General features: G+C 54.2%; 1 protein-coding gene across 1 annotated transcript in view; it reads left to right on the forward strand.

Annotated features, from left to right (window-relative positions):
• WDR25 (WD repeat domain 25) overlaps positions 1 to 21,017 on the forward strand; it is a 120,891-nt gene that overhangs the window by 82,928 nt on the left and 16,946 nt on the right. The window contains exon 4 of the mRNA XM_054567666.1: positions 1,627 to 1,757. Coding sequence (XP_054423641.1) covers positions 1,627 to 1,757 — 131 coding nt within the window. The remainder of the gene's footprint in view (positions 1 to 1,626; positions 1,758 to 21,017) is intronic.

Raw genomic sequence — 21,017 nt, forward strand, 5'->3', positions numbered from 1 at the left:
TAACTGGGCTACTTTCAAATTGCCGAGTCATAAAAAAGTTCCTTATACTTAAAAAAAAAAAAAAAAAAAAAAAAAAAAAAAGGAAATGGAAGCGTAGTCAATCCTGTTGCTCTCGGTAAGAATACAATATTAGAATTTATTAATGCTTTCAAAGAAGTTTGTTGAAACTCTTCTAAATGGCATGCTGATATATTTTAAAATATTGGTCATTTTCTCCTCGTCTCCTCCTTTAAAATGTTCTGTTTTTGGTGTTTGCTGTAATATTCACATACATTGGCATGCAGCACACCGTGTAACTAACACATCTACCTGCACTGACGAGGTGAGCTGGGACTCTCACTGACCCGGGGCTGCACTGCCGGACAGCGTGGAGGCTACGGGGCCAGGCCAGCGGGGTCTGTGAGGGCTGCCGCTGGGGCTCTCGGGAGTGCTGTTGGTGGCTCTCCGGTCTGTGCCTGGCGATTTGGTGGAACAGGTCACTAGGTGGGGGGCGGGCGCTGAACTCACAGCAGGGCAACCTTCAGAAAGTGCCTTCCGAAGGGAATGAGCAGACGTGCTTCCTGGGCTCGTGTTAGGAGGTGATGCAGCGGGAGACCCTGGTGTTCCTGGCCTCCAGTTCCTTGTGTCCCTGCTTGCCCGCTGCCTCAGTCCTAGGCCAGCGGCCGTGGGCCAGGGAGGCCTTGCTGGCGTCTCTGCAGGAGGCTGCCTTCATTCCCCTCGCTGGCTTGGCCTGAGGCCTAGGCCCTGGGGACACATGCAGAGGCAGCCCTCAGGCTCTCAGTGGTGAGGACAGCTCCTGTTGCCAGCCTGGTCTCTCGCCGCACTTTCAGGAGGTGGAATCGGCCACACAAGAACTGCATCTGGTGTTCTGGTGCGGGGTGGACGTAGCAGTGCCAGCCTGGAGCCCAGCAGACCAGTAGACCAGTGCAGGGCCCCGAGCTGGACAGTCCGGCGTTTGCCACCCATGCGTCCACGTGGGCACAGGGATGTTTGCACAGTGCATGTATGGGCTTGACAGTGGCTTCAGGACAGACACGTGAGGCCAAGGACCAACTTGAGTCCTGTACAGCCAGTGAGACTCCGGTGGCCCACAGCCCCTGTGCATCGTGGGTGCGGGCCAGGGCATGTCACGCTTGTCTGTCACACGAGGATCTCACCACCCCCACTGCCAGGCTCGGTACCAGACGATTGTGGGTGAGAATAAAGGTGTGATTGTGAGGTGGCTGATCCTAAAAGGAATCTCTTTGGAGCACCCTGCTGCTCCTCAGGCCTGCAGGCCTGCAGGCAAAGACTCTCCCACGAGGGCAGCTTTGGAGATGCTCCTTAGTCTCCCTGAGGGCTGGTTCTTTTCGGTTGTAGAGTGGGATTAGAGCACATTGCAGGTGGCACTCCCAGGTCCAGCTGCTAGTTTAGTCAGCCCTGGGGCGGGGTTCAGCGAATCAGGGTGGGGTGGTAGAGAGTGAGGTCAGAGCTCCTGCTGCTGCAGTGGTGTTTCCAGAATGTCTCTTTGGCTTCCTGGGGCCCAGATGGGCCGTCTTGGAGTGTAGCTCCATGCTGGGTGGCATCTTTGTTCTAAGACACTTATTTTGTGATCTGAGTATTTTCTCTTTTCTCTCTGTGTTGTAGGAACCCAGATATTCAGTGGTCAAAGTAACTTTAGAGTCACTACCTTGAAATTTCATCCTAAAGACCACAGCCTTTTTGTGTGTGGAGGCTTCAGCCCTGAAGTCAAAGCCTGGGACATCAGGACTGGCAAGGTAAGCCCATCTTCCTTGCGAGCCTCCTGCAGAGAGCTCGCCTTGGCGACGGGAGTGGTTGGTCAGATCAGCCTCTCCACCTGCGACACTTCGGGTGGAATAATTACTGCTCAATAGTTAACCACTAAACATAATTTTTAGCTGTTTTGAAAAACAATTTTGAATTGTTTAGACTATTAAATCATCGTAAATGCAATTCTGTGTAGCGTATTACCAACAGTGTTTAGTGAGCACCTACTGTGTGCAGATGCTTCCAGATGATATAAAGTGAATCAGCCTTGGGTTACTCAAGGGAATTACTTGTGGATACAGAGAACAGGTGCAGAAAAGGGCTGTGTGTGTGTCTATGAGCGAGAGCAGCCGGCATTCGGGGGGTGCGAAAGGCGTCTTGGAGGAGACCGTGCTCCTTTGGGGCCTGAAGCCTGGTCCCCGTCAGCCCCACAGGGAGGGGAGCTCCACCCTGCCCTTCACACAGCGGCTGCTCCTGCCGCTTTCGCCGGCACAGCAGAGGGCAGCTTTGGCCCTTCCCGTCCGTCAGGCCAGAGCCATCTGGCCTGGGAACCGCCCCGTCTCTGCTCTTTCCATCACCCCCCAACCCAGCCCACCGGGAAGCCCTGCCCTACGCCTGGCTGAAGCGGCTCTTGCCTCCCGGCTGGTGTCTCTTTCTCGCTTTGGCCCTTGCCGTCTGTCCTCAACAATAAATGGAGGCCAGAGGGGTCTGTTACAGTGTGAGTCAGGGCCCCCACGTCCCGTCACACTCACGGGGAAAGCCCGTGTCCCTTCAGGGGCCCCCAGGCCTCCATGACCTTCCCTCGCCCTGCCCCTCACCTCCACCCCTGCTGACCTCCTGGCCTTTCCCAGGACACCCCAGCATGTCCCTGCCCCGGGCCTTTGCACTTGCTGCTGCTGTCTGGAATGTTCTCCTCCCAGTGTTCTACCAGCGGCTCAAACCAGCCCCCCACCAGGGTTCCGCTCAGAGGCCCCCTCTGCAGAGAGGCCATCCCTGGCCACCGTGCCGCTGAAGGAGACAACCTGGCATTCAGCCGCCTCCTCTGCCACCACCCTTCTCCCCGTGGCATTTACCATCACGTGGCACACTGTGGATTGTGCACGTTCACAGATTTGCCTGTCTCCCTCCACGCGAACATAAGATCCTCGAGGGCTGGGATTTGTCTGTTTTGTTTGTTGCTGACGTCCAGCTTCTCGCACAGTGCCTGGCACATAGCGGGCACTCCGCAGCTCTTGGCTGACTGCATGAGCGAACGAGGGGGCGGCCTCGCTGAGAGTGCCGTGCGGGGGCGGCCCTGTGCGGCGAGGGCGGGGACCGGCGGCTGGCTCACCTCGGGCCCAGGCAGGAGGCAGTCCAAGCCACGCGTCCTGGCGTGGGTTAGCCAAGGGGAGCCATCAGAGCGAGGTGGGGGTGCTGGGATGGGGCTGAGGGGCGTTGACGGAGGGGCGATGAGGAAGAGCCACAGCCTGACCGTCTCGGGGGCCTGATGGGGTTTGGGGGGCGTTGTTGTCAAGGTCGGAGGAGCACTGCCCTGGTCCGAAGGGGGCACCGAGCCACTCGAGTCCTGCTGGGCAGTCCACGCTGAAACGCACGTTGAGCTTGACTTTGAAAGAAGGAGGTGCAGGGTGTCAGAGCGTGTCCCCCTCCATTTGGGATTCAGTGGCCCTGCCTGGAGGGCCCCAGCCTGCTGCGCCTGCACTGAAGCTTCTGTCTGAAGGCTGTCCCTACGAGGGGCAGCCCCCCAGCAGGCCCACACTGGGCAGAGGCCGGGCCCCGGGGCCCGGTGGGGGAGGCGAGCCGGCGCCCCCGGGGCCAGGTCCGACCGCCCCCGTCGGGCCTGCAGGCCGGCCTCTGCAGGCGCCTCCCGACAGGCGAGGGGCCACGGGCGCTCTGAGGAGAACCTGGAGACAGACCGCCTCTTTAAGGGGAACGGGGTGTGTTATCCGTGGACGTCCTGCTGGCAGCACTTCACCAGTGGGAGAACGGGGGCGCAGACGCACAGGGGCCCTCTGGGCCGGAGCGGCAGCTCCCTGCTGTGGCCGCCCCGCGCATGGCCCGCAGCCCCGCTGCACGCGGCCGCCAAGTGGGTCGCGGTCCCCACCTAGCGGTCTGAGCTGTTCTCCCAGATTCCCAAAGGGACGGGAAAGAAGGTCAATGGAAAAGGAACAATTTCTTTAAAAAAACAAAACAAAACAAACAAACTCACACTTTTTCTTTCCCAAAGAAACCCTTTTTACCAAGGTATTTGGGAAAGAGAGAAAAGTTACCCATCAAGAAGTGGACACAGTGGAATTTTAGGAAAGCACTAGAACACTTATATTTGGGGTAGAAATATGGAATTCACGGGAGAAACCCCTGGAAAGTACTGTGTGAGTTGCAACCTCTTAGCCAAGTGACCTCCTGCCTCCCCGGCTCCTGCCGAGGGCCCTGTCCCTTCCAGGGGCACTTCCTGCTTCCTGGCTGTAAAGACCAAACCTGTAAGAAGTGACTCGCTCAGGACGCCACCTGATGTTCGCCTGGGCTGACACGGCTGCCGCGGCTGCGGATGCGGGGAAGCATGGGGAGCAGGTGCTGCGGGACGGGCCAGGCAGGTGGCGAGCGTCTCCCCAGCTAGTAGTGTGGGTTGGGGGGTCTGTGGGAGATTCGTTTTTCCTTCTTTCTTACCAACAATCTGATGGTGTCCCCACAACCCCCGCAGGGTCACAGGTCCTTGTTCCGGGGCATCAGCCGGACCCTAGGGGACCACTCCTTCTGGCCTCAGCCGTTTCCTCCGACGAGGGCAGTGAGCGCCTCACTGGGACTCAGCAGGAGGACGGCAGAGGGGAGGCGGGCACTGGCTCCCTGCCCTGGGGCATCCGCGGGGTCGGGGGAGGCTCCTGGCCCAGCCTGCCGGGCCTGACCCGGGTGCTGAGCGCCGCACCCTCCCTGGCCAGCGTGGGCCTGGCCCCGTGCCTGGCTTTTCCTGACTGTGGTCAGGGTCAGCTAGGAACTAGCCGCAGGTGGAAGCAGGAGGGCCTCAGGCCTCTGCTTAAAATCAAGACATGTCTCCCTTCTTAAATGCAACAAAGGGCCTGTTCTATTGTAAAAGTGTAATGTGTGATCGTATTGGAAAGAGAGAGAGAGGAAAGAGAGGGACATGAGAGAGGGGTTGGCGGAGCCAGCCAAAGGCAGACTTAGCCACTTTCGACAATTCCCATTCCTTGTTCTTTCCCCCGTGTGTGGGTTTTTGAAAAGATATTCTTTGGTCTTATTTTTATTCATAATTTTGTATTTTGCTTTTCTCAGAGCATTGTAAGGGCCTCCCTAGCTATTGCAAACTCCTCTAGACGTTTCGGGGCACCGAGCTTGGCTGCGAGGGTGGCTGATGGGCCCTTTGCCTTGTCCCCAGGGCTCAGAGCAGCAGCTGCCACAAACAGGCCTTGAAAAATGTAGACCGAGTGAGTCAGTTCCAGGTGATTCAGCTGGTAAACAGCTTCCCCAGGTTGGACATTTAGGATGCCCTCCTCTCCCTTTTTGCTGTTTCAAAGTAACAGATGTGAGGATGGAGGACAGGGTGTCAGAAACAGCCTGGGGCTAAAACTGGCTGGTTGCCTGTTTTTATAAATAAAGTTTTATTGGAACACGGGCATGCACATTTGTTTAAGTATCGTCTGTGGCCGCTTTCACGTTGCAGTGACAGAACCAAGTAGTTACGGCAGAGACTATGTGGCCTGCGAAGCCAAAAATATTTCTGACCTGGGGTAGGTCTGGCTGTGACATCGCCCCTGTTGATTGTCGGGGCTCATGGCCCTGATCTGGCCGACAAGGCGGGTGTCCTTGTGCCACTTCCTACTGGGGACATCATCGTGGGAACCGTGTGTCCCGGGAATGTCTCAGCCAGAGACCTGTCTCCTGCCAGTGATGTCTGAGGCGTTTCTCTCGCTGTGACCTCCAAACCACTGTGCCGTCCATGTGACTACACAGCCCTGTAAGACTTGCTTCTGCGTGTAGAGCATTTTCCATGGCAGGGGTTCCTTTCCGTAACCCGGCTCCCAGCGTATGTGCTGGGTCAAAGCGAGGCCATATTTGGAAGGTGTCTTGGGTGGGCACACCCACACCCGGAACAGGGGTGCTGGCTGGGGTTGCTGGGACATCCAACTTGGAGGCTTCTTTCCAGTCCTGCTGTTTTTTGATTTCTTAAAACCAGCTGAATGATGAAGGGTGGGATTCCTCACTTCCCTGGTCCAGCCCGATCCACTCCCGCAGTGGGCTCCTGGGCTCCCCTTTCCTCTCTGCTGGGCCAGGCTCCGTCTGCCTCCTCACGTCCCTTGTTACTGCGGACTGCCTGCCTGCCTCACCTGAACCGCCGGCGGGCCGGTGGGACGAGCTCGCCTGAGCCGGCAGGCTGTGCTCGCCAGGCCGGGCTCGGCGCCACCCCCTACTGGAGCTTCTGACCGCTCGCCCTTGAATGTGGGTGGGGACTGGAACCCCCGATGCCTGTGGCCTGACCTTCGTGTCGCTGCAGGGGTCTCTCCCCGGCAGTCCCTCCGGACCTGTGATGCTGTGGGCCTAGGCCACAGGGGCCTGGGCTCACGTTCCCTGCTGCCACTTCGTGTGCGGAAGGATGAGGCGTGGCGGGGCGGGCCAGCCCTCCAGGGCCACCGGCACCGTGGGAAATGCTTGCCGTGGTTCCTTTAACGTTCACTTTAAAGATGCCTGTGTACTTGGATAGGAAATGGATCTAATTTGTAGAAAAACTATAGAGGCTTAAAAACCACCCTTTTTGCAAGACTAAGTTATGGAACCCCAGCCTCAGCAAACACCCCGCAGTCGGGCAGGACCAAGCCCTGGAAAATCTAGTGCGTTCGACCTCTGCCTCAGTTCCCGCTCCCTTCTGGGGGCGGCTGGCCAGGGCGTCTTCCCTTGCCCGGCTCCCCTCGCTCCCGGGAGGAGAGTGGCAGGTGCACTCCGCGCCGGTGGCCCCCAGAACCCACCCCATCACTCAGGGACAAAGTCTCAGGATCAAGTTGGCTCTGACCAGCCAGCTGACATTTGATCCTGTGTGGGTTTGACAGGCATCATCAATACTTCATGTTCGTTCAACATCTTTCTCTCCCCCTCCTCCTTCCTCTCCACTTTGACTTTCAGATCTTGAGTTGCCTTCTCTCCTGACCTCCTTTTGGGTCCTGTCCTGGACCCCCTGCTGGTGTGTGTCTAACCGTGCAGGTGGCGGTGGGGAGGCCTGGCTGGCTGCCCTGTCTCAGCCCTTGTCGCAGGCCCTTGGGGTGGTTCCCCTGCAGGGTGTCAGGGCCCTGAGGCCAGGGACCTGCCTCCGCTGCTGCTGTGCCCCCAGGGCCCGCCACGGGCGGGCTGTTGCTGAATGACTCACAGCCCCGTCAAGAGTGGTTTTAGAATCTCCATCAATGGACGCACCCAGCTGAAGGAGAACATGTCACCCCTTACGAGGGAGTCCCCCAAATCCCAGAATTATCTCCTGGCGGGCGGGCCCCTTGCGATACAGGCCTGCCCCACTAGGGGAGTGCTCGAGGAGCCCATCAGCATCCAGGCTCCAGCTGGCGTTGCTGGGAGAGGCTGCGTTCGGCTCCAGTGCATGTTTTTTGAAGACTCAACGTGTTGCGTGTTCCATGATGAGTGACTGGTGAGCGCCCCTGCCCACACCGTGCTGCGTGTTCAGCAGTTTTTGACCAAACACGGCGTGACTCCCCCGTGCTCCACCCTCCCTGTTCACTGTATCTCACCCTGAGCGACTTTTTTTCTTATTTCTCCAGATGAAAAAAAGTCCTCACAGGGAAACATTTTGCCAGTGTGGGAGAGGCGAAACAAAAAATGGCAGAAGCACTAAAAGGCATCAGAATCGATGAGTTCGAAAACTGTCTTGAGTGGGGGAAATAAAATATCTTGATAGGTGTGTTGCATCAGCTGGAGAGTACTTTGAAGGTGACTGAAGTTTAAACTTGTAAGAAACAATACACAGTGCTTTATAACTGAATTCCGTGTTTTGCTCCCCCGCCCCCAAATATTCCTGTTGTGCCCCCGCCAGGGGCAACCTTCCCTGAGTGGCAGCGACGCGGGCTGGCAAGGCCACGGGGGCTGTGACCTGGGTGCTGGCCTAGCACCCACGTCGGCAGGCGGCCCAGCCTCGGAGGTTCTGAACGCAGCCTCTCGGCGGACTCTGCTGTGGGGCCAGAGCTGCGAGCCGTGGCCCGCGGCGCTGGGGCGAGGCTCTGGAGCGGTGTGCTGCGGCCCTGCCCGTGGGGGCGGGGGCGGGGGCGGGGGGGGGCAGCACCCGCTCTGCCTCCCTGAGCGCGCGGGCGTCCGGGAGACGCGGGCCACACTCCCGGCGCCGTCAGTACTAGTGGCATTGCAGGCAGGTTGCTTATTTGCCCTAATGAGGTTTTGATTACTTTCCATTTGTCTCTTTCATCGACTTTATATTAAAAACCCTTTTTATTTGGACTCTTTGTACTTTCTGCAGTTCTAGGTTTTGCTTCAAACCAAACTTTTTATGCAGATAAGAGTAGGAGATGAAGGGAGGTGGAGAGGTGGAGGGAGGGCCCCTGAGAGCCTGGTGCAGGGGCTGCGGCTCTGGGCCGCTCCCTGTCTGTCCTGGGCTCCTGTTGCTTGATTTCCAAGTGGCACTGGGGCTGGGTGCTCCTGAGTCCCTGGGGACCGGCAGTGCTGGCTGAGGCGGCGCGTATCAGCACTCACCCCCTGCTTGGCTCTGTTCTGAGCACCCTCCACGCTGCAGGGCGGCCCTGGTGGGTGCGCCGGGCCCTCCTGTCACCCCATTCTACTGATGGGGCGCCGGGGTTCGGAAGGTCCCAGCAGCTGGCACGTGGCCGGCTGGTGGTGGGTGAGACCTTGAACTAGGCGGCTCGACCCCACGCCCTTGCGGCCCTCAGGCTGTGGGCGAAGCCTCAGGCTGGTGTGAAGAGGCCCTGGCAACGGGAGCTGCGTCTGGTCCTGGGGAGTCCAGGTCGTCGCTCAGCCCTGCATGTCTCGCTCGGCAGCTCGTGCTAGGACCCAGCTCGGGGCGGGGGTGTGGGCCCTGCCGCCGCAGGCCCGAGCTCCGGACCCAGCGCCTGGGCGAGTGCCTCTCTGCCCCCGCGGCCGGGAACCAGGCCCGAAAGACCCCGCTCTCTGCGCAGCGGTGTGGGGCTTGGATGTGAGCCCAAGTCTTTTTCTAAATCCTCCCTCTCCCAATGACAGAAAGGTCGCATTTATTGTGTCGCAAACATTTTCTGAATCACCGCCGGACGCCAGGCATTGTCCCAGCGCCTGGGCGACAGAGTCCAGTCGGGCGGAGTCCAGGGAGGGGCTGTGGGAGCCCCGCCGAGGGGGTGCACGTCTTTGCTGTGTGATGCGCCTGCAGCCTCAGGGCCGCCCTCACAGACGGCGGGGAGTCCGTGGGTGTCTCCTGGGTTGTCCAGAATCTTGTGCAGAGCTGGGGAGGTGGTTCTTAGAATCCAGAACCTGAGACCCTCCGCCCAGCCCGACCGCGCCCTTCAGCCTCCCCCGCAGCACTTTCCGGGGCTGGTGAGCAGCTCCTGTCTGAAGCTGGCTGGGGAGCGCCGCTCCGCTCAGCGGGACAGCGGGAGGCCCGGGGCCCCTGGGCAGAGCTCCCGGCTTGTCTTACTACGCCGTCGGTAACGCCTGCTCTTCAAACTGCAGCAGGCACGTGTGACACGGCACAGTGGGCCGGGGGCCCATCACGATTGCAGAGTTTATCTAATGCTACCTCGAGTCCTGTGTCATACGTTTGCCCTGAAAATAAGCTGTTGCACTAAAACCTCTCCTGGAGATTTAAGAAAACTTAACTATTCTTATAGAAATTGACTTACATTTTTGTTGAAAACTTATTTAACTTTGCCATAACTAATAGTATTCAAAAGATCCTGGGTTTGATGCCCTAGTTATTTTTTGTCTTAAAATACGTTAAATACTTACATTCCTTTGGCGACAGCTGTGTTGAGATGCGACACACGTCGCGTGCAGCGTGCTTCTGGGAAGGGTGCAGTCCACTTGTCCTCAGGCTGTTCAGGTGTGCAGCCATCACCGCGGGCCCCCGGGTACACTTCTTCCCCTCGGGAAGAACCCTCGCGTCCCGGAGTGGCCGCCCGGCCCCTCCCACCACGCCCAACCCTGGCAGCCCCTTGTCCACTCCCCGTCTCCGCCCCTCTGCCTGCTCTGGACATCTCACAGAAATGGAGCCGCTCGGTCCACAGCCTTCGGCAGCAGGCCTCTCGTGGGGCCTGTGTTTTCAGGGCCCGGACAGTGCTCCCTCGTGTGTGCGTGTCGCGTCGTGTGTGCGTGTCGCGTCGTGTGTGTGCATGCACCTGTCGAGGGATGTTTGTGCCTAGATTTTTGGCTGCTCTGCCCTGGCCGGTGTGGCTCAGTGGGCTGGGTGTCGTCCCACAAAGCAACAGGTCACTGGTTCGATTCCCGGTTGGGGCACATGCTGGGGTTGCGGCTGCAGTCCCCGGTCGGAGCACGTATGAGAGGCAACCAACGGATGTTTCTCTCTCACATTGATGTTTCTCTTCCTCTCCTTCTCCTTTCCTTCCCCTCTCTCTAAAACTAAATAAATGAAATCTTAAAAAAAAAAAAAGAAAAGAAATGAGTCTAAGTTTTTGGCTGCTATGGAACATGCTGCTGTGACCGTCCGCGCACACGTTTTTGTGTGGATGCGTTTTCATTTCTCTCAGCTCCGCCTAGGAGGGAGACTGCTGGGCCATATGGTGGCTCAGTGGGCAATGTTCTGAGGACCCACCAGGCTGCGGCTGCACGTTTACATGCCCACCAGCAGCGTCTGAGGGTGCCAATTTCTGTGTTTTCAGCAACACTTGTTATCCGCCTTTTTGCTAATCCCGTCCCAGCGGGTGCAAAGTGGCTCTGAAGTGGCCCCTGAGGGCTCGCACAGGACGCCACAGACTGTCTGTTTCTTCGTGAATGAGCTTTGGCGGTTGGCGAGCCTGAACCAACCGGGTCATTTCGTCTGAGTTATCAAACCGATACACACAAACTTATTCCTAAGAGTCCTTTATTACCCTTTTGGTATTTGTAGGTTCTCTCTCCTCCCACTAATGATATTTGTGTCTTCCTTGTTTTTTCTCAGTGTGGTTAGAGATTTACTCATCTTGTTGATCATGTCAATGAAGCATTGACTTTTCTCCAGTTTTTCTATTTTCAACTTCGTTAATTTCTGCTCTTATTTCTTTTTGCTTGCTTTGACTGTAAGTTGCTCTTCATTTTCTAATTTCTTAAGGTGGCACGTTATATTGCTGATTTGAAATCATTAATGTCAGCATTTTAATTCGATACATTTTCCTCTAAGCCCACATCCCACAAATTTTGATATACTGTATTTAAATTGTCATTCAATCCAAGAATACTCTCTAATTTTATTTTCACGTCTTTTTGATCTCTGGGTTATTTAGAAGTGTATTATTTAGTTTCTAAACATGGAAGGATTTTCCAGATCTCTTTCTGTTAATATCTACTTGAAGTCTGTTAAGTTGGAAAACTTTGTATGATGTCAGTCTTTTAACATTTATCAGGGTTAGTTTTGCGACCCAGGTGATGGCCAGTATCACCGAATGTCTCGTGTGCTCTTGGGAGGAACGTGCTTCTGCTGTTTTTGGGCGGACTGCTCTGTGGATGGCAGTTTGGTCAAGCTGGTTCGATGGCGGTATCCAGTCTGTTCCTCTGTATCTTGCTCATTTTTTGTCTACTTGTTCTTTCAGTGATTGGCAGAGGAGTGTTGAAATCTCTGACTGTAATTGTGGAGTTATGTATGTGTTTCTCTGTTCAGTTCTATCTTTTTTTGCTGTATGTATTTTGAAGTTACTACCACAGCTCCATGGGGGTCCTGCTCTAAGGTCAAAGCTGTTAGAGAAAATAAGGAAAAAAAGAAAACGAAAACGAAATAGAAAATAAAAGAGCAGCTCCCTTCTGTGCCCGTCACTTCTCCAGGTTTTGACCTCTCTTCCTCATCAATCTGCTTCTTCCTGATCTGTGAGTGCCCAGGGAACTGCTTTTTGTTTTGTCCAGAGTTTTGGCTGTAATCAGCAGGGAGAGGGGCTGTCGGGCCCAGATAGGTTTTGAACATATTTATTCTTGGCCTTGAATTTCCCCTCTTCCTGGCAGATACCGCCTGCCCTGCAGTTTCCACTGATGTCTCCTCTGCAGGGTCTTCTCCCTGAGCCCCACTGGGTTGGGTGCCCCTTCCCTCCCACTGGAGCATGAGCCGGGTGCGGGCTGTGAACATAATGCTGTCACCCTGCTTGGCTCCCGTGACTTGTAGGGCTGATGCAGGTCCATGGCTCCGTTAGTGTTTCCGGACTAAGTGAGCGCACCAACCCCGGTGAGCCTGCCACGTAGCTCTGCAGAGGCTTTATGGCTGTAGGGACCTGTGTGCAACCCCAACTTGTGCCCCCAAATGGACGCCAGACCCCGGGGGTGTCGACGGCTGTGTGGACAGGAGCTCGTGGCTGTGGCGCGCACCATGTCCGCGGGCAGAGCCTTGGCAGCCACAGCCTTGGCAGCCACAGCCTTCCTGCCTGCCCTGAAGGAGGGCTGCGCGGTGCTCGTTAGCAGGTGCGGCGCGGTGCTGAGAGGTGACAGCTGTGCTGAGAGGGAGCGGTGGGGTCCCCTCTAATGAGGCGGCGCTGCGGGGTCCCTCGTGCTGTGCTCCAAGGACACCAGGGTGGCGCCTATCCTCACCCTCTGCAGGCTCTTCTCACACTAGGCTCAGCTCTCAGCTTTGACTCACTCCGTGCGCACAAACACGCTCCCAGGAAAGTCCCGGTTCTCGGGCTCGCCCCGTTTGCTTGTTCACTGAACGTTCGCTGAGCACCTGCCACGGGTGCGGCCCCTTTCAGTTCGCAGGATTCAGAGAAGCTACAGGAAACACCTCACCCCCAACCGAGCCAGAATCCGTGGAGGTGGTGTTCGGGTCACCCCCTCAGTGCCCCACACTTGTGCTCCCCTGTCCTGGGCCGCACGTGTGGCTGTGCAGGCTGTCCACAGCCCGGGCCCCCGGCCACGGGCAGCTGGGGCTGGCCTCCTCCCAGGGAGGGGGGTGGCCTCCACCACGGGAGCATCTCGCTGATACGAACCTGGGCCACTGTGCCCCAGAGCTCGTGATCAGGTGCGACCGCTCCCTCCGGCCAGGGTGGTGCTCAGGGCGTTGTGGTGCTCGGCAGCACCTGGGTGGCCCTGGCTGCTCACCCTCCCCTCTGCCCTGCTGCGGCTCTGGGTGGGCCCGGGTCTGTTGGGCCCCAGCAGGGGGCCCTGCCCCGCCTCTCTTCATCTGCCCAGGGACTGGCTGCCTGGGAGACGGGCCAGCTCATGTCCACTTCTTCCGCTCCCTCCAGGGGCTGGCGGCGGTGAGATCTGCCCCGGTTCTGGAGGGTGGAAAGCAGGGGCGGGGGGGGCGCGGTGGTCAGGTGCTGGGCACCAGGCACTCCCTGTGGTCCCGCCCTAGGCCGGTGCACCGTGACGTGGCCTTTGTGGGTCCTTGTGCTTCATCAGAGAGACAGACCTCAGTGCCCTGGTTTCCGTTGCAGGGCAGGGCCTGGTGTTGGGTGCCCCTGGGGCCCAGGCAGGCGAGCCCCGCACCTTGTCCAGAGCAGGCCAAGCCTCTGCACGTTGCCCCCAGAGCTTCTGGAGGGCCGGGACCCTGGGAAAGGTGTCCAAATGCCCTGCCCTGCCCAGAGCCAGGGCCCCGCAGAGCTGGGCCGCCCCGCGGGGTGGCTATGTTGTTAGAACCTGATTTTATTCGAGGCTCCATTGTAAAGTGAGAAAAACCAATTTTTCAGTTGAGAGGATCAGCAACATGGATACACGTGTAATTGACTGTTTCTGCCTTTCTTCCCTTCCCTCGCGTTCTGTGTCTGTAATTTAAAATTTCACAGTCTTCAGCGTGACAGTCTCTCTGCGGGTCTGTTCAGACTCGTTCCGAGTTCAGCAAGCGCTCGTGGAGCAGCTACCCTCTGCCTCTGGCCCTGCGGGGGGCGGGCCAGGCTGCGAGGCCCGCCCGCTGAGCCTCGGTGTCCTGTCGGCACGGTGGGGCTGGCCACCCCGACGCCCCCATGGCCGAGAGGATTGCGTGCGGTCACGTGGGAAGCCCCTAGCAAGGGGCCTGGCACACAGCGGGTGTTCAGTTAGTGCTGCCCGCCATCTTGTTCTCAGATGACGGCCGCCGCAGGGCCGCGCCCACCGCGGCCGCAACAGTTGGCAGTCATGAGCTTGTCTCCAGTTTGGCTCAAAGCTGAGCAGAGCTTGTACGTCTCCCGCAGCCACGCAGCCGCCTGACCAAAGTGTCAGTGGCTGCTTTCGGCCAAAGATGTCCTCTAACCCAGGGCGGGAACAGGGTCCTCTCAGGCTGATCAGAGGCTTGGATAGACATCCCTGTGCCTTTGATTAATTTTTAAGAGATAAATGAATGAATTTTTGCCTAGTAAGTATGGATGCTCAGAATGTGCGGGCAAACCCAAGGGGGGCTTTCGGAAATGCCACAATGGGAACCCTGCCGCCAGGAGCCCCGGGCTCCCCCAGGAGCGCTGGGAGGCGCGGGGAGGCCCTTTCTCAGCGCGGGCCCTGCCTTTCCACGCAGCCCCGGAGGTGTGCCCTCCTCTCCAGGCTGAGGGCGGCTTCTCCACCCCTCCCGGGAAGACGCTGCAGCGGCCCGGTGAGCGCCCCACCTCCAGCGCCCCCAGTCTCTGGGCCTCACTCAGTTTCCCCACCTGTCAGGAGGGTACTGAGCCGTGTGGCCAGCTCCCTCTCCGGGGGCCACCGACATCTTGGAGCTGCCGGGTAGCAAGCGGCCATGGGATGAAGGAGGAGGCGGAGGAGGCGGAGGAGGCGGAGGAGGCGGAGGCCCGTCCTGTCCTGAGGCCTGCGGTCCCATCGGAGCAGAGGAGACAGAGCTGGCCGGCGGGAGGTGGGTGTGCCGTGGGGCTGGGCGGAGAGGCCCGTGGGGGCGGCGCTGGGGACTCTGCCCGGCACTTCGGGGAGGCGTGGCCGGCAGAGGGCTTAAGGGGGCACGCAGGGGCTTCCTGGGCAGCACGTCAGGCTGGGCATTTTAGGCGTAAGGAATGAGGGGAGGCTCCGGTGAGAGGGGCCCGACAGGTGGGGAACGGGGCAGGGCCTGCGTGGCTGGAGTGCGCAGCGCGCGTGTGCACGTGCGGAGGGCTGGCACGAAGCTGGGCCCGGCTGCCCGTGTGGGGCCTCCGCGTGGCCGCTTTTAGGGGGAGGCCCAGAGGGGAACACGCCAGGGGGGGCTTTAGCAGCAAGGAGCCCTCTGCAGGCAGGCAGACGTCCCGCGTGCCAATGCCGTGGGCCTTCAGCAAGGCTTGGGGACAAGGCCGGTCCCCTGGGAGCCTGAGCCGGCCCATCAGTCACCTCTCAATGTGAAAGGGGAAGGTGGCCTCCCCCAGCACACAGTTATTAAAGCGCGCCATCTTTAAGCCTCATTAAGGAGTGTTAAATGCTAATGAATTTAGAGAGGGGCGTCTTGGGGCCTGTCTCCTTGGAAACGTTTGAGAGCAGGTGCTTCATAATGAGCTGTACCTATTTTAAAAGTGAGCCACGAGGCCCGCTTTGATAGGCGGGATCTCGGATGCTGATGGGTAAGTGTGAACAAAGCTGGTGGAGGCCACAGAGATGCTTTGTGCTCTCGGAAATATCAGTCTCTGGTGGTTTCTATAGAAACCGCTCGCACCTAGGGAGGAGGGCTGCTGAGCTGCAGTCTCATTCACGTGGCACACGGCCACGCGGCCCCAGCCCCCGAAGGCCGCTGGCGTCCCCTCGGCAGGGTGGGCCTGGCTTCTGGGACAGAATGGGACAGGTATCTGTCTCGGCAGCCGTAATTCCGCGTCAGTGACCCCTGCTCCGGACCGACGGCTCGGCTTCAGCGGGGCCCCCTCCGCTGGTTATTCCAGGCCGGCTGCTGATGGGAGCCAACGTGTGTGGTGCTCTTCCTCCCCCAGAGCTCTCTCAAGACACTTTTTATTATTGGGAAACTCAGACACAGTCCAGAGCAGAGAGGCTGCTTGATGGCCCCCCTGGTAGCCAGCGCCCCTTTCGACAATTATAAACGGATGGCTGAGCTGCTTTTACCTAGAATCCAGCCCATTTTCCCAGCACGCCCTTCCCTTCCCGCCCTCTCTGCTCAATTATTTTGAAACAAATCCTAGAAATACGCTCTTACTTCATTTGTACACCCTTTTGTTTCTTTAAAAGGTAAGGACTTAAAAATTATTATAATACCATCATCACTTCTAACAGTGTAACAGTAACTCCTAATACCTTCAGATATCCCATCCATATGCAAGGTTCCCCCATCACCTAATTTCCAGCATCTTTTAAACAATTGCCTTGTTCCAATCATGGGGTCGATATGTCTCTTAAGTCTTGTTTGCTCTATCATTTCTCTGCTTTGTCTTCCTTGTAACTTATTTATTGAGGAATAAATTGATCGCCTGTCCTTTTTTCCTTGATTGCATCCCCTGCGGTGTCATTTAACACATCCTCTGATCCCTGTATGTCTTAGACACTGGAAGCTACGTGCTCGCAGACCCCCGGGGCGTGTTACTCTGGTGCTCGTTCCGACTCACTGGGCTACTCACTGGGCTACTCACTGGGCCACGGCGGGGCCGGAGAGGCGCGCTGCCGGGCAACGCTGGCGTCGCCGTCGGGGGCCTTCTCTCTTCCTCTCTTCTCTTCTCTCTTCTCTCCTCTTCTCGTCTCCTTTTCTTCCCTCTCTCTCCTCTCCTCCCCTTTCCTCCTCTCCATTCTTTTCATAGCAAGGATCTAGATAGAGACTTGACAAGATTCAAGGATTTTTTTTTTTCCCCAGCAAGAATATTTGCTCAGACTCACGCTCAATTTTTTGGCAAGAACAGTTCATAGGTCATAGTACACACTTCCCTCAGGTGGCCGCCACTTAGCGTCTGGTTGAGCCACTTACAGTGATGTTGTGATTGACCAGGGGGTTCAGGTACTGCACCTTGGTGGCTCCCTTATAGAGTCCTCATCAGCTTGTCACCTAACAGTCTTAGTAACTACTGATAATCATTGCCTAAACCTGAGAATCCCCTAGAGGTTCCAGAACACTGCACTGTTCTCTGAAGAAAGCTTTGCTTTTAACCTCGTCACCTGGAGGGCCGGGCAGGGCAGGCAGGAGGAAGCTTGAGTCTCTTACTCTCTGTACAGCTTTCAGAATAGTCGCTTCCCTGGCGCCCTCCAAAGGCACCCAATTAGGGTTTTTGGGGTTTTTTTGCTTTTTGTGGTAACATTATGAACCTATGCTTTGTAATATATTTGATATGTTTTGATCATTTGTGGCTGTTATTACAATTCCAGGGTCCAAACTGCCCTGCATTTGCTAAGTGAGCTTCTTTAAGTAGGCTCCTGAGTCTTTTTTTTAACCAACCTGACTGAGGTAAAACTTACATACAGTTAAAGTGCACAATTCAGTCAGTGTCGACAGGCGTGTATGTCCATGGAGCCACCGCCACACACAAGATACAGGACATTTGCGTGACTCTGGTGTCCCCTCCTGCCCCTTTGCCGTAGGCACCCTCCTCTCCTTCCGTCCCTGGACAGCCGCCGACCCCTCTGTCACGGGGGGCAGTTTGCATTTTTCCGGACTTGGATATAAATGGAATCATCCACCAGGTGCTCCTTTGTGCCTGGCTTCGTTCAGTTAGCGTAGTGCCTTTTGGAGTCATCGTGTGTACTTGAATGTACCAGTGCTCCTTTTTACTGCTGAGTAGCATTCCGTCGAGTGGCTGTGCCACAGTTTGTTTATCCCTTCACCTGCTGATGGACACCTTGGTTGTCTCCAGCGTTCGGCTATCATAAATTAAGCTGCTGTGAATATTCATGAGCAAGTCTTACGTTGATACATGTTTTCATCTCTCTCAATTATACTGGGAGTGTAATTGCTGAATAGTATGGTACATGTGTGTTTAAATTTGTAGTGAATTGCCAAACCGTTTCCCAGTGGCGGTGCCGCTTTGCATTCCTTCGGTGCTTCGCATTCCTACCTACACTTGGTAGTGTCAATCTTTTCTATTTTAGCCATTGTAGTGTATGGTAGTGTTTGTGGCTTTAATTTCATTTTCCTGATGCCTGATGATGTTGAGCATCTTTTGATGGGTTGATCAGCCATTTGAATGTCTTCTTTTATGAAGAGTCTGTTACAATATTTTGCCTATTTAAGATGATGATGATGAAGGAGAAGAAGGAGAAGAAGGAGGGGAAGGGGAAGGGAAAGGAGAAGGAGTAGTTCTTTGTATATTCTGGGATTATTTTCTCCCGTTTCCTGGCTTTTTGTATTCTGTCTAAGGAGTCTTTGCCTACTGTAAGTTTACAAAGATTTTCTCCTATGTTTTCTTCTAGAAGTTTCATAGAGTTCACCTTTACTTTTAGGTCTATGATCATTTTGAATTAACTTTTGTGCATGGTAAGAAGTAAAGTTTATTTATTTATTTTTGTTATGTGGGCTACCCAGTTGTTTTAGCACCATTTGTTGAAAAGACTTTCCTATTCCTACTAGGTTGTTAAGAAACTTTGGTGGAAAATCAGTTGGCCTTGTATGTGTGGGTTCTCAGTTCTGTCCCATCAATTTATGTATTCATCCTTTTACCAATACCACACTCTCTTGATTACTATAGCTTTACAGTAATTCCTGAAGTAGGATAGTACAAATCCTTCAACTGTGTTTTTCTTTTTCAAAGTTGTTCTGGCTATTCTAGATTCTTTATATTCTCATTCCTGTCAGTTTTTGTTCATCAGAAAAGTCTTTAGGTAGAAAAACAAACACACAGACCAATGGAACAGATTTGAGAGCCTAGAAATAAAACCACATGTATATGGGCAAATAATTTTCGACAAAGGAGCCGAAAACATACAATGGAGAAAAGAAAGCCTCTTCAATAAAAACGGTGCTGGGAAAGTTGGAAAGCCACATGCAAAAGAATGAGACTAGATTATTGTTTGTCCCCATATACAAAAATTAATTAAAAATGGATCAAAGACCTAAATATAAGAAGTTAAATTACAATAAATTACATAGAAGAAAATATAGGTGCTAAACTTACGGACCTTGGTCTCAGAGAGGATTTTATGAATTTGACCCCAAAGGCAAAGGAAGTAAAGGCAAAAATAGATGAATGGGACTATATCAAACTAACAGGATTCTGTATAGCAAAAGACACTACCAACCAAGCAAAGAGGCAGTCAGCTGAATGAGAGAAGATATTTGCAAACAACAGGTCTGACAAGGAGTTAATATCCAAAATATATAAAGAACTCCTACGACTCAACTCCAAACAAAAAACAAACTAATAAAAAAAATAGGCAGAGGGCGTGAACAGACAGTTCTCCCAAGAAGACATATAACAGCCAACAGATATATGAAAAGATGCTCAACCTCACTAGCTGTGAGGAAAATGCAAATCACAGCCGCCATGAGCTACCACCTCCCGCCTGCTAGAATGGCTGTTACCGACAGGAAGGTAACAACAGGGGCGGCAGAGGCTGTGGAGCGGAACGAGCCCTCCCTCACTGCTGGTGGGAAGGCGAACCGCGGCAGCCGCAGAGCATTAAGGGGAGACTTACCGTGTGACCCAGCGCCCCTCTCCCAGGGATCTACCCAAGACATTTAAAAACATTCCCTCGCAAAAGCACATGCACTCCTCTCCTGTGTCTTTCGTGGCAGCGTCAGTCACGGGGGCCAAGATGTGGAAACGCCGAAGCGTCTTCAGCAGGTGCCTGGATGCAGTAGGTGTGGTGCACGTGCACAGCGGGAAGCCACGCAGCCTTAAGGAGAGATGACACACTCCTGTTTGCGACAACACGCGTGGACCTTGAGAATAGCACGCTCAGCGAAATAAGTCAGACAGAGAAAGTTCAGAACCATGTGATTTCACTCATCTGTGGGATATAAAACTGAAAGCAACAAATGAACAGACCAGAAAAATAAACAAAAACTCACAGACACAGACATCAGTATATTGGTTACCAGAAGGGAGGAGGGGTAGAGGGATACTCAAGAGAAACGGAAGTCAAATATATGGTGACAGGAGATTTGACTTTGGGTCTTGGGCACGCGATACAATATACAGATGACATATCATAGAATTGTACACTTGAAACATCATTAGTCAGCAAGGACATATACAATAAAACTACAGTGAGATAACCACACTACACAGAGTTTACAATGATTTAAACTTAAATCATTGTGTGATCACAATGGTATATAATTTTATTAACCAATGTTTCCCCAATACATTTAGTTAAAAAATACGTAATTGGCACAGCCTGAAAGAAACAGTTTTTATTTTGCCTTCAATTTTTCCAGGTCAGTCCTTTTGAAAAATAATACATTGATGAAAGTAAAATTGACATACAATAAACTGCACATATTTTAAGTGTACGGTTTGATACGTTTTGACACACACACATGTCCATGAAACCATTACCTTAGTTAAGATCAGGATGTATTTGTTACCTTCAAATGTTTTATGTCCCTTTCATAATCCCCGTTGGCCCCCCATGACACCCTTGACTTCAGCCAACCACTGATCTGTTCTCTTTCTCTATAAATTAGTTTGCATTTTCTAGAATTTTTGTGGAAATATGATCCTATGGAATGTACTCCTTTGTGTGGCTTTCTTCCAGCATAATTATTTTGGGATTGATCTACATTGTTGTGTATATCAATAAGAATTTATTCCTTCATATTGCTAAGGAGTATTCTTTTGGAAGGGTATGCCACAGTTTATCTATTGGGTTGGCCAAAATGTTTGTATGTTTTTTTCCATAAAATAAAAGACACATTATCATTTTCACCAATAACTATTGATTTGGATATTTTCAGTATATTGGTTATCTCTCACATGGTATAACGTTGATTGTTTTCGATTCATGTCTCGATTTGATCACTATCAACTTCAACTGGTCTAGCCAACCATGGAGCATCATTTAGCGAGAAATCTCCAGCATGAAACTTTGCAAACCACTTTTGACATGTTCGATCAGTCACAGTGCCTTCTCCATACAGTGCGCAAATCTTTTTTTGCATTTCCGTTGCGTTTTTACCTTTCTTGAAATAATAAAGCATAATATGCCAAAAATGTTATGTATTTTCTTCCATCTTCAATACTAAAATGGCTAACAAAAATTCACCAATTTTGATGTTTCTTTTAAATGCATGCTGATATGACAGCTGTCACAAT

The sequence above is a fragment of the Pteronotus mesoamericanus genome, unplaced genomic scaffold, assembly GCF_021234165.1.
Source record: "Pteronotus mesoamericanus isolate MK-2021 breed Mesoamerican mustached bat unplaced genomic scaffold, CSHL_Meso_final contig_192, whole genome shotgun sequence".
NCBI classification, from domain to species: Eukaryota; Metazoa; Chordata; class Mammalia; order Chiroptera; family Mormoopidae; genus Pteronotus; species Pteronotus mesoamericanus.